Source organism: Oncorhynchus tshawytscha, linkage group LG13 (assembly GCF_018296145.1).
Source record: "Oncorhynchus tshawytscha isolate Ot180627B linkage group LG13, Otsh_v2.0, whole genome shotgun sequence".
NCBI lineage: Eukaryota > Metazoa > Chordata > Actinopteri > Salmoniformes > Salmonidae > Oncorhynchus > Oncorhynchus tshawytscha.
In genome coordinates this window covers 60323707-60337637 of record NC_056441.1, presented here as the reverse complement: position 1 = coordinate 60337637, position 13931 = coordinate 60323707, and the positions used below count along the sequence as shown (strand labels likewise).

Here is a 13931-nt window from a genome sequence, read left to right as displayed (position 1 = left end):
TAATGCCCACTGGCCTGACCTCCTGGCACTCTGACTCACACTGTGGTCTCTACTGAGGGAAATCACATGTCACACTGGAAGTCTGCGGTCTGTTTATTTGTGTGTATGTGTGTGTGGTGATCAAGATGAGTTCATTTGTCACTGTATCAGAGGGCATTGGTGCATATTAATTAACAAATGATTGTGTATTGATTTGTGTATCTAGGAAAAACTCAGATGAAAACCTCATACATTAGAGCAGCTCAATGGGCAACACTGGTTCAAATGACAATGTTTTTCCAATTGGTAGGTTTATATTGGGATAGTAACACCATGTGACATCAAATATAGACCACAGCCAATTTTTACTCTGATATTACACAGTCTCTTAGGTCACAAGTCACCCAGTTCCTGAAATGTGGTTTGAGCGCTGGTAGTGTGTAGAATCAGTGGTGTGTGTCTTAGTGTGATAGCCATTCCCCTCACCACTGATACTACTGAGTGACTGAATGCCTGAGCTGAGCAGAGACCCACATCAGAGAACTCAGCTTCAGTCCATTTAACCCTGCCCAACTGGCCAGGGAAAGGAGTTGTTGACCGTTAGGCAACAATAAGAAAGATTTTCCAGCACACACCAAAATGACCATGGAAAATCAAATCAAATGTATTCATATAGCCCTTCTTAGATCAGCTGATATCTCAAAGTGCTGTACAGAAACCCAGCCTAAAACTCCAAACCGCAAGCAATGCAGTTGTTGAAGCACGGTGGCTAGGAAAAACTCCATAGCAAGGCCGAAACCTAGAGAGGAACCAGGCTATGATGGGTGGCCAGTCCTCTTCTGGCTGTGCCGGATGGAGATTATAACAACATGGCCAAGATGTTCAAATGTTCATAAATGACCAGCATGGTCAAATAATAATTATCACAGTAGTTGTCGAGGGTGCAACAGGTCAGCACCTCAGGAGTAAATGTCAGTTGGCTTTTCATAGCCGATCATTGAGAGTATCTCTACTGCTCCTGCTGTCTCTAGAGAGTTCAAAACAGCAGGTCTGGGACAGGTAGCACGTCCGGTGAACAGGTCAGGGTTCCATAGCCGCAGGCGGAACAGTTGAAACTGGAGCAGCAGCACGGCCAGGTGGGACTGGGGACAGCAAGGAGTCATCATGCCAGGTAGTCCTAAGGCATGGTCCTAGGGCTCAGGTCCTCCAAGAGAGAGTAAGAAAGAAAGAGAATTAGAGAGAGCATACTTAAATTCACACAGGACACCGGATATAACAGACTGACCCTAGCCCCCATACACATAAACTACTGCAGCATAAATACTGGAGGCTTAGACAGGAGGGGTCAGGAGACACTGTGGCCCCATCCGATGATTTCCCCGGACAGGGCCAAACAGGCAGGATATAACCCCACCCACTTTGCCAAAGCGCAGCCCCCACACCACTAGAGGGATATCTTCAACCACCAACTTACCATCCTGAGACAAGGCCAAGTATAGCCCACAAATATCTCCGCCACGGCACAACCCAAGGGGGGCGCCAACCCAGACAGGAAGACCACGTCAGTGACTCAACCCACAAAGTGACGCACCCCTCTTAGGGACGGCATGGAAGAGCACCAGTACGCCAGTGACTCAGCCCCTGTAATAAATCAAATCAAATGAGTCTTCAATAAAGACTTAAAGGTTGAAACCGAGTCTACGTCTCTCACATGGGTAGGCAGACCATTCCATAAAAATGGAGCTCTATAGGAGAAAGCCCTGCCTCCAGCTGTTTGCTTAGAAATTCTAGGGACAATTAGGAGGCCTCCGTCCACCAGCTCCCATGTTTCCTGAACAGGGAACAAGGTATCGAAAACGTACCACAGGGATGCTGGCCTATGTTAACTCCAATACATCCCACAGATGTGTCAAGTTGGCTGAATGTCATTTGGGTGGTTGACCATTCTTAATACACATGAGAAACTGTTAAGTGTGAAAAACACGGCAGTGTTGCAGTTCTTGACCCAAACCGGTGCGCCTGGCAACTACTACCATACCCTGTTCAAAGGCACGTAAATATTTTGTCTTTCTCATTCACCCTCTGAATGGTACACATACACAATCCATGTCTCTATTGTCTCTTGGTTGAAAAATCATTCTTTGACCTGTCTCCTCCCCTTCATTTAGACTGATTGAAGTGGATTTAACAAGTGACATCAATAAGGGATCATAGTTTTCACCTAGATTCACCTGGTCAGTCTATGTCATGGAAAGAGCAGGTGTTCTTAATGTTTTGTTTACTCAAGGGTATGTACTATGTGAGTTTATTCATAATTTCTTTATTTTTTTAATTATTTAAAGATTTAAAAAACATTTTTTTATTGAATTTTACCCCCTTTTCGTGGTATCCAATTGTTAGTAGTTACTATCATGTCTCATCGCTATATCTCCCGTACGGGCTCGGGAAAGACGAAGGTCGAGAGCCATGCGTCCCCAGAAACACAACCCAACCAAGCTGCACTGCTTCTTAACACAGCACGCATCCAACCCAGAAGCCAGCCGCACCAATGTGTCGGAGGAAACACAGTGCACCTGGCGACCTGGTTAGCGTGCACTATGCCCGGCCCGCCACAGGAGTCGCTAGTGCGCGATGATATCCCTACCGGCCAACCCTCCCTAACCCGGACGACGCTATGCCAATGTACGCCCCACCGACCTCTCGGGTCGCGGCCGGCTGCGACAGAGCCTGGGCGCGAATCCAGAGTCTCTGGTTTTATTCATAATTTTGTTCACGCTGGCCGTGACTAAATTGAAGGGATGTTTTGAGGTGTTCTTTGATATTAATTTATCTTCCTCTCAGGTGACTGTGTGGACAATACAGTTGAAAAGCCAAGGCAACTGACAAATAGTAAGTTTGTCCTTTTGTTTGCCCCTCTCAATATCGGCATCAAGAGTTCACTTCATTCCAGTGTATGTTCTAGATATCAAGTTCTCTGTACACAAGCACTTTTCATCCAATCATAACAAAGTAGCTTTTGATTGACAAAGTAGCTTTTTTCTCCTTTTTCTCTTCTGTAGACAGGAAGAGAAGCACCAGCACATCAGAGGAAGAGTTGCCCAAAAAGAGACGTTGATGCGCAGATGAGTCAGGTGATGGTTTGAACACATCCATTGTGTCATTTGCTGTTATTACTGTGGTCTTATTCCTGTTGAGTTGCTGTTCAGTCGCCCTGAATAAAACCCTTAAAAGTCTGACGTTCCTCTGTTGTCTCCAGACGGAGTGCGGACAGTGCAGGTCCCAGACGTGTCATCCAAGCAGCTGATGCAGGTGGCTAAACTGCAGGGGAAGGACTGGAATCAGGTGGCTAAGCGGCAGGGGAAGGAGTGGAAGCAGGTGGCTAAGCTGCAGGGGAAGGAGTGGAAGCAGGTGGCTAAGCGGCAGGGGAAGGAGTGGAAGCAGGTGGCTAAGCGGCAGGGGAAGGAGTGGAAGCAGGTGGCTAAGCTGCAGGGGAAGGAGTGGAAGCAGGTGGCTAAGCTGCAGGGGAAGGAGTGGAAGCAGGTGGCTAAGTTGCAGGGGAAGGAGTGGAAGCAGGTGGCTAAGCGGCAGGGGAAGGAGTGGAAGCAGGTGGCTAAGCGGCAGGGGAAGGAATGGAAGCAGGTGGCTAAGCTGCAGGGGAAGGAGTGGAAGCAGGTGGCTAAGCTGCAGGGGAAGGAGTGGAAGCAGGTGGCTAAGCGGCAGGGGAAGGAGTGGAAGCAGGTGGCTAAGCGGCAGGGGAAGGAGTGGAAGCAGGTGGCTAAGCGGCAGGGGAAGGAGTGGAAGCAGGTGGCTAAGCGGCAGGGGAAGGAGTGGAAGCAGGTGGCTAAGCGGCAGGGGAAGGAGTGGAAGCAGGTGGCTAAGCTGCAGGGGAAGGAGTGGAAGCAGGTGGCTAAGCGGCAGGGGAAGGAGTGGAAGCAGGTGGCTAAGCTGCAGGGGAAGGAGTGGAAGCAGGTGGCTAAGCGGCAGGGGAAGGAGTGGAAGCAGGTGGCTAAGCTGCAGGGGAAGGAGTGGAAGCAGGTGGCTAAGCTGCAGGGGAAGGAATGGAAGCAGGTGGCTAAGCTGCAGGGGAAGGAATGGAAGCAGGTGGCTAAGCTGCAGGGGAAGGAGTGGAAGCAGGTGGCTAAGCTGCAGGGGAAGGAGTGGAAGCAGGTGGCTAAGCTGCAGGGGAAGGAGTGGAAGCAGGTGGCTAAGCGACAGGGGAAGGAGTGGAAGCAGGTGGCTAAGCTGCAGGGGAAGGAGTGGAAGCAGGTGGCTATCGGTTGCCTGGACCTGTTATAAATAGCTAACCAATAGCTATTGGTAGCTATACAGCTATACAAGACATTCCCAGGTCCCGGCAGACTGGACCTGCGAGACCTCGAGACGTGTGGGAGGACGAGGATGGGCAGTCATTACTATACCTGTCCGTTGCTCACGACCTCCCGGCAGATGACTGAAATCAAAGGCCGGCTGGGAGGATGACTCCAAGCACGCGGTGTCGCATTTGACTAATGCAGGCACGGTGATAATAAAGACTTGCCACCCACAGGGAGACACTGTAGATGGGGCAGAAATGTTCTCATCACCTGAGCCGGATGTGGACGACAAGAGCGACCTGATAGCCAAATTCGCATACACTAAGAAATGTACCTTACGGAAGCCGCTGAGGTTGCCCAAGAGATAGCCGAAGGAGAGGAAAGAAGCTCTGCGTAAAGAAAACATTGGGCCGAAGAACCTGATGAGAAGCCTGAGGATCTCCGTGGAAGACATGGACACCCTGAAGGACATGGTCCTGGAGACGCGTAAATACCTGGAGGACATGGTCCTGGAGACGCGTAAATACCTGGAGGACATGGTCCTGGAGACGCGTAAATACCTGGAGGACATGGTCCTGGAGACGCGTAAATACCTGGAGGACATGGTCCTGGAGACGCGTAAATACCTGGAGGACATGGTCCTGGAGACGCGTAAATACCTGGAGGACATGGTCCTGGAGACGCGTAAATACCTGGAGGACATGGTCCTGGAGACGCGTAAATACCTGAAGGACATGGTCCTGGAGACGCGTAAATACCTGAAGGACATGGTCCTGGAGATGCGTAAATACCTGGAGGAGAGCAACAGCACCCCTGCACGGCTGGAGACTCAACGTCTGCAGCTCCAACAGCAGAATGATGCCTTCATGGATACGATTGAAAGTCTGAACAAGAGCTGTCCACTCTTAAGCACGAGAGAGCTGAGGATAGGGTGAAGTTATGGGATCAGAATGGCTGGCTGTATTGGCCTATTGCAGTCCCAAGTCGATGAGTTCCCTCATTGAGGAGATGCAGGTAGCTTAGTGGTTAGAGCGTTGGGTCTGTAACTGAAAGGTTGCTGGCAAGCTGACACGGTAAAGATCTATCGTTCTGCCCCTGAACAAGGCAGTTAACCCACTGTTCCTGTCATTGTAAATAAGAATTTGTTCTTAACTGACTTGCCTAGTTAAATAAAGGTTCAAATAAAAAAATGCAAAGCGCTGTGGCTGAAAGCACATGTCACAACCTGGAGTTTCAGGCGAGGGTGCAGGACTTGGAGGTGAAAATTGCAGAAGCCAGGAACGCTGGTAAAGAACATGAGATGACAGCTCCATTGTGCGCAGGAAAAGGGCCCATTCCTTCACCGAGGAACTTGTGCAATGTGACATGAACTCTGTTGATGAAGAGATAAGTGGAGGTTTCAACCACTGCGACCCAGAGCTGCCTGGGGAGAAGTCTGCTCGGCAGGCTCCAGAAGGTGGTCTGCCAGGCAAGGATGTTCGCCCAGGGTGGCATGGTTTCCTTGTGCGTAATGGCTGCAAGTGTGCCCACATGCCAAATTGGACAAGGGGTTCAATGCGGAGACCTGCTTGAAGACGCAGAAAAGGGCTTTTCATATCTTATGTGACTATTAAACACACTGCCTTCCCTCCCGTCTGAATGATATTATATTTCAAGATGTTCCATAAAGATAAGGTATTTTTTACAACAAACAAAAGCGTATTTAGCCTATTCATGGATAGAATGTTTAAGCCCATGGAGCAACACAGACAACAAAGCTAACATTAACAGCCAGTCAATATAATAAATACATAATCAGTCTCAGTAAGCTTGTAATAAATACTTTATTATAAATATTCCAATAAATAACATTAATGACATATTGATAAATAAATAAATACATACATTTCATAAATCAAATAAATAAATAAATCCCAGTCCTTAAATATAGGAATAAATAAATAAATAGATTGACCAACATGATCTTCATTGACTAGTTTTGCACTAAACCTACTATCATTCAGCTCTAACTGAGCCAAAGGAGTTTAGATAGCTCATGTCCTACTCATCTAGGCATTCACAGTGTAGTGCAGTAAGTATTCAACAGTTATGATGGCAAAGTAGTTGCTGAGGATGATGTCTGATGATGAAGATGACAATCAGTGTTGCTGATGATTCACTTTTTGATGGTGGTGATGATGATGATGAAGATTATCAGCACTTGTTATAGTGAAGATGAGGGTTTACTTCCTGTGGTCCCCAGCAGAGATGTAGCCCATGGCTCTGCTGATGGTGATGACCCGGAGGTGGAAGCCCTTCAGTAACTTACACAGATGGACCCTCTGGTCCACAGAGTTACCACTAGTCAGCTTAGCATCTGCAACCTGCAGGGCAAAAGGAAACAAAGCTTAACTTTATAAAAATGCAAACTTTAAGTCCATAGTTGTATGCGTGCCAATAACATTTGTGCTGTTTCAAACACAGACAAACACATTTTTTTGTATACAGTTTTGTAATTGTCTATATGAGTTTGTTGTCATTAGAAAACTGAATCAAAAGAAAAAGGAAAATTCAGGGAAGGAAGGAATGTTTTATGACAACAACAAAAAAAGAAATAGAAAAATCTAATCTTACATGTGAGGAAGGATCCCCTTGTGTGGATGGACAATTATTGAGTAGGTTCTTGGTGTCCTGGACAGTGGAGCTGAGGTCGGCCTGTTTGTAAGCCTGTAGTGAGGCAGCATAATGTCCTAGGTCTGCTCGGATGTTCCTCAGACACGCACTCTGTCAGAAGAAAATATAAAGATGGACAAAGATCAGACAATCAGACATATAGGAAGCAGTTGAAATGGGTGAGCTAAGAATGGGTGAATTATGTGAAATGCCATCACTAGAAAATCTACAGACTGTCTAAAGATCTAACTATTTATTTTTAAAACTGTGGATTTATATACAATGATGCAATATTGTAAGACCACAATAGTTACCTCACTGAATGTGGTGTTCCGTTGACCAGAGCATCTTGTGTTCTGAGGAAATACAGCAAAATAATGCATCAATCCACTGATTTATATCACTATTCTGTAAATCCTAATTATCACTTTCAATTAATACTTAAAAGTCTGAGAAAGTATCATTTAAAAAAAGAATGTTGATATGAATTTAGCAAATGACTGTGACTTACCCTGTCCGTGTTGGGTTCGCAGGCTAGGACTGTCTGGGTCTTACTGTTCACCTCCACGCGCTGCTCCGAGCAGTTTAAACCCCCAAACAGGTTTTCCTATCAAGGGAAAATGATTCAATTAGTAAGTGGATACATTAATCACAAACTGTGAATAAACGGTAAGCATATCAACGATACAGACGGATTGACTGACTGAATGAACAATACATTAGATGTGAATTAAAAGTTCAAATTCATTCGTTATAATTGTCACTCACGTTGTCCAGGAGCTTTCTAACATTCTTGACGAGCTCTCTGGAGAGGTCAGCGCACTGCCCGCATTTCTCAGTGTCCAAACTCCGCGGCGTGCGCACTGGGGTTCCCATGGAGACTTGGCAGAACAAAGCGAGCAGCAGCACACAGCTGGTAAAGTCTGTGTGGAGGGAGGACACAATCAGTCAGTCAGCACCAACCAATGCATCACCCCAATAATCCTCTAAACAGACCAATAATAAAAACACCCCTGAAAATGTCATTATTTAACTCCATAAATGAAAACGGAAGACTATGTCAAGTTTGAGGCATATCATTTCAGAGGGTTAGTTGATAAAAAAATGATGAACAAATAAAATTAATACTCACATAAATAAAAGTTTGGCATCATGATTCTGAGATCTTTGACTCAAGTGTGGCGTAAACTGATAGGTGTTGTCATCTTTGCTTCATCTGATCATTATATAGAGCCGTGCAGCGCTCCTTGAGGGAATTCCCTGGACAGATTTAAACACTGAATTACATACAACAAAACAACAAGAGACACCGAAATGAAAGCGACGCGTCAGTCGTATGTAATTTCCTGAGTGGTCTCTGTTTGCATCTCGGCCAATGAGTGACTCCTTCAAGTGAAACTGGAATTAACAGCCAGGGGCTCGTTTCGATTTGCATGAGTAGGCTCAAGAGGAAGCCAATGCCTTAAAGTGAATGAATAATACAATACCGATATATATTTGTTTTACATTACAGTTAAAGTAATGCAGTTCAACTCTATAACTGAGTCACATTCTCTTGTGGGCAGCATATCACTGCGTAACCCAACTCTATCCAGAAACTTTGCAGCACCCACCGATTGCAAAAAAACTACGTGAGACAGGCATTCCGATGTCAATGTTTTACTTTTGCTGCGTATTTTAATTGTAATTGTCAAAACTAGACAGATGAATAATGTTAGAAAGCATTTTCTAAATGATTGTGCCATAGGCCTAGAGATATTGTGGGTGAGTAGTAGCCTTTAGTCTACTTTGACATGAGCCTCTTCTCTAGAAGGCTGATTGTCTGAAACTACATTCATAGTTGTTTTTATTTCATGCTTTCAATTATACATTATAAACATACATTTCGTAAGAACGAAAAACAATGTAAATAGGGAATAGGTTTAATTTCCCAACTTTTGATTGAGTTCTTCACTACAGGGGTCAGAATAAAGAGGTTGTTTCATCAATTCGGTGACTTTTGAGAAGTAGTTAGTTTAATAGTTTAAAAAAAACTATGTTAGATTTCACCTAATTTGTATATTCTGTCATAAAGAACACGTGTTCAACTTAAACATATATATATATATATTTTAAAAGAATAAAGCAAATGCCTATTAAGTGTCAGATTAAGTAACATGGTTGACCATAATAGGGTTGATTAGATGATTTAATCTTAAATCAATCATAAATCTCTCTGTGACAGTGGCAGTTGGGAGGGGGGTCGATTCCCAATGTTGACCAGTACTAAAATGTATGCAGGAGTATGCTAAACCATGACTAAAATGTCATGGGATTGCCCATGACCCCTGCACACCTCCACAATTTAAACCCTGGCATTTGAATTTGTTTACCATTGGCCTGTTTAGTTAAGAAAGTACACCTCTTCCCGTAAAGGCTGACTCTCAGGGCCTGTAGAGAAAGAGAGGCCATGGTGAGTCAATCTGCAGGGGAGAGTTTCACAGAAGTGGATGATGCTTGTGGTTGTGACCATTGATATGAGATCAGACCTTTCAAAACCACAATCACAGTAAAGCACAGAGCTATCTTAGGCCTAAGGTTTAAAATCATCTACTCTTTCAAATAAGGTGGTTTTGTATGACTGTTCATTGAAAAATGTAATAATAGAAAAACTGATGCATTCTTCATACTTCATACTTCATACTTTTGTTGCCTCTGAATAAAATATTCAGCGGAGTGATCAGGTTTTCTCTTCCCAGATGGCAGTGATGTCGGTATGGTTATTCATTTATGAATTATGTCCAAAATCATACAATGCACTTGTCAGTATTAGTATTACATAATTATGAAATAGTCATAAATGCACTGTTAATGTACTGTGTTTTGCCAGTTTGCACTTATAATATTTACAATAATATCTCAGTCTCTGTCCACTTTTCTTAACAGACTGCACACCAAACCACAATATATGAAACAAAGTTTATTTTTTATTTTACATATCTGTACATAAACATTTCTTCCCTCAAATAAAAATTCTCAGTACAATAGGATGTAAATGATATTAACACATTTATTCATTTAAAATGACTCGTGTCAGAAAATCAACATTCACAAAATGTTGAAGACCGATCAGAGTGAATGTATTACCAAAAGTTACAACTCCACTACAAGGCAGGCATGTTTCCTTTACACTCTTTTAGCACCTTCAAATAAACATTTCTCAGTTGAAAACTACCAATTGTGTAGAATAAAAAGAGGTTGACTTTGAAATACTTAAAAATTACCTTTCAACTTAAAATAGTCTGAAGTTAGTCTTCATAGTTTTATACAATGTTTCTTTTTTTCTCTTTTAACTGACTTTCTACTAATTTCTCACTATTATTTTTTTTTCTCCACCATTTTGTATTGACAGTTATAATTTAGTGGCAAATGTAAAAAGTTAAAAATAAACAATAGCGAAGCAAGGCCGATCACTGCACAGGAAGCCGGGACAGTATCCATGACAACACACAATCAGTTTCCTCTTCTCCCAGGAAGCAGGAAATTCTCTGTCTTTAGCGCTGGGACAACCACAGAAGCAAATGAAAGGCTGGACTTCCTCTGGCTGCTGCCACCATGGGAGAGGGGCAGACAGAGGGGGAGCAGCGAGAGACATGGGGCAGGGCACAGGGACCAAGATGGGGCAGGAGTGAAGTAAAGGGATGGGGTAGGGTCGAGGTGTCTCATTTGGATGGGGTCTTCTCAGCCATATGTTTCTGCTGGCTCTCAGCATGCCTGAGTAAAAACAATATGATGATTAGAGAAACTACTTTATTAGCTGCAGCAAATATATCACACTGTGGTTAACGTCTCTCTCAAAGACAGAGTTCCCCTAATCATTCTCCGGCCTGTTTGAGGTCCTTGTTTTTGCAGCTGTGTGTGTGTGTGTGCGTGTGTTTGTGTGTGTGTGTGTGTGTGTGTGTATATGTGTGTGTGTGTGTGTGCGTGTGTTTGTGTGTGTGTATGTGTGTGTGTGTGTGTGTGCGTGTGTTTGTGTGTGCGTGTGTTTGTATGTGTGTGCGTGTGTTTGTGTGTGTGTGTGGTGTGGTGTGTGTGTGCGTGTGTGGTGTGGTGTGTTTGTGTGTGTGTGTGTGGTGTGGTGTGGTGTGTGTGTGCGTGTGTTTGTGTGTGTGTGTGTGTGTGCTTCTGAATGAAAATCATGCAAATGTATAACCTTTGCTAAATATCAGTCCCAAAGACAGAGTTCCCCCAATCATTTGTGGCCTGTTTGCGGTCATAGCCCTGGAGGCTGTGTGTGTGTGTCTCTCTCTCTCTGTGTGTGTGTGTGTGTTAGATAGCATCACCACCTGGTCAGGTCCTCTATGTCCACCAGCATGGCATCCTGCTCCATGTGCAGTTCATCCCTGATCAGCAGCAGCTGCACCAGCTCCTCATTCAGGCCTGGAGAAGACAAACATCAGAACAACGTCAGAAAAACATTAGAGCAACAACACACCATTAGAACACTAAAATACACCAGGCGCTGGATTGAATCCATATCGCAGAAGTATCGCGGAAGATCTCTGTTAAAAGGTCATTTCCGATTGAGCCGACATTTGCAGCGGTTACAGTGAATGCAGTCTCCACCAACGCGGGAATATTGCTTTTATATATCATTTCAATCGAGCTATAACACGGATCTTCCACGATACGGATTGAATCCAGTCCCAAGTCATACGATACACATATTTCGATTGGAACATTTATTTTTAAACCATGCCACTAAAATACAAGACCCTATAGCAACATTTTTTGTGGGGGATTTTTGGGCCTTCTTGGTAAAATGAGGTATTGTACGTCTTTCACCAGTATCATCACACATGCATCCAACTTACATTGTCTGAAATGACTGTCAATACCAAAGATACAGTCCATAACTAACAATGTGTGCGTGAGTGTGCCTGTGGTCTTGTTCTTCTATCCTCGTGGGGACCTGAAATCCCTAAAAGTCCTCACAAGGATTTTAAAACAAGGAAAATTCTCATTCTTGGGGAAATTTCCCACATCCCCACAAGGACAAAGGCTATTTTAAGCTTAGATGGTTAGGGTTAGGGTTAGGGGTTAGACAAAAATAGGATTTTAAAATGGAAATACATTTTAGGTCCCCACAAGAATAGAAAAACATGTGTGTGCATGTGTGTGTGCGTGTGTGTGTGGTACTCACTCTCTATCTGGGAGTGCAGGTCGTTGACTATAACCTGTAGTTGTCCCAGGGTCATGTCTCTCAGGTCTGTAGGCTTCAGGCTCCTCTTCATCAGGCACTCACTGATGTGGGGCATGTGGGGCAGCTAGAGAGAAACGCACACAACACCAGTTAGAAATACACACACATTTTCAGAAACATACAGCACATCGGAAATGTACAAGTACCAAATATGTACACTCATTGATATGGACTCTTGGGCACTACAGAACCCAACGACACTGCAGTATATGTGGGTGTGAGTGTGTGTAGGCCTATGTGTGTTTGTGTGTGCAAGATGGTGCAGATGCTTTAGGAAAGGTGCCATTTCAGTTTAATCTGCATCTCATAAATATATCCAGCTGCTGAAAGCAGCCCCATGCTACAGGAGCTGCCCAGCTCGAGCACTAGACTGTAATATGATGCAAAGCCCAATCTCTCCAGCAGGGGTCAGCCTAGTGACTTGACTGTCACAGCAATATACAGTACAGCAATGGTCCCTGAACTGACCCTAGTCATAGAGAGCTACAGGAAACAACTCTGTCTCCTTCCTTCTGGCCATAGCTGCAGGAAGTAGGGGTGCTGAAGGTGTTGTAGCACCCCCTAAAAAAATCTGAATATACACTACCAGTCAAAAGTTTTAGAGCACCTACTCATTCAAGGGGTTTTCTTTATTTTTACTGTTTTCTACATTGTATAATAATAGTGAAGACATAAAAACTATTAAATAATACATATGGAATCATGTAGTAACCAAAAAAGTGTTAAACAAATCAAAATATATTTTATATTTGATATTCTTCAAATAGCCACCCTCTGCCTTGATGACAGCTTTGCACACTCTTGGTATTCCCTCAACCAGCTTCATGAGGTAGTCACCTGGAATGCATTTAAATTAACAGCTGTGCCTTGTTAAAAGTTAATTTGTGGAATTTCTTTCCTTCTTAATGCATTTGAGCCAATCAGTTGTGTTGTGAAAAGGTAGGGGTGGTAATACAGAAGATAGTTCTATTTGGTAAAAGAACATAAGACCAAATTATGGCAAGAACAGTTCAAATAAGCAAAGAGAAACGACCGTCCATCATTACTTTAAGACACGAAGGTCAGTCAATACGGAACATTTTAAGAACTTTGAATGTTTCTTCAAGTGCAGTTGCAAATACCCTCAAGTGCTATGATGGCTCTCATGAAAAAGAAGAAGACCCAGAGTTACCTCTGCTGCAGAGGATACATTCATTAGAGTTACCAGCATCAGAAATTGCAGCCCAAATGAATGCTTCATAGAATTCAAGTGACAGACACATCTCCACATCAACTGTTCAGAGGAGACTTTGTGAATCAGGCCTTCGTGGTCAAATGGCTGCAAAGTGGTTAGAGTGTTGGACTAGTAACCGAAAGTAACCGAAAGGTTGCAAGATCGAATCCCCGAGCTGACAAGGTAAAGATCTGTCATTCTGCCACTGAACAAGGCAGTTAACCCACTGTTCCTAGGCTGTCATTGAAAATAAAAATTTGTTCTTAACTGACTTGCCTAGTTAAATAAAGGTTAAAAAACACCACTAAAGGACACCAAGAAGAAGAAGAGACTCGCTTGGTTCAAAACCCACGAGCAATGGACATTAGACTTTTGGAAATTTGTCCTTTGGTTTGGAGTCAAATGAGAGATTTTTGATTCCAACAGCCGTGTCTTTGTGAAACGCAGAATAGGTGAACGGATGATCTCTGCATGTGTATTTCCCACCGTGAAGCATGGAGGAGGTGTTATGGTGTGGGGGTGCTTTGCTGGT

The 13931-nt window shown here is 43.9% G+C and overlaps 1 protein-coding gene across 3 annotated transcripts in view; it reads right to left on the bottom strand.

Moving 5' to 3' along the window:
* Positions 1-9890: 9890 nt before the first annotated feature.
* The window catches only part of schip1 (schwannomin interacting protein 1), a 59231-nt gene continuing 55190 nt past the window's right edge, over positions 9891-13931 (bottom strand). For all 3 annotated transcript variants that reach the window (XM_042296079.1, XM_042296081.1, XM_042296080.1), the window contains 3 exons: positions 12127-12250; positions 11270-11363; positions 9891-10697 (listed from right to left, as the gene is read on the bottom strand). In XM_042296079.1, the coding sequence (XP_042152013.1) occupies positions 10646-10697; positions 11270-11363; positions 12127-12250 (270 nt within the window). In that variant the 3' untranslated portion in view covers positions 9891-10645. The remainder of the gene's footprint in view (positions 10698-11269; positions 11364-12126; positions 12251-13931) is intronic.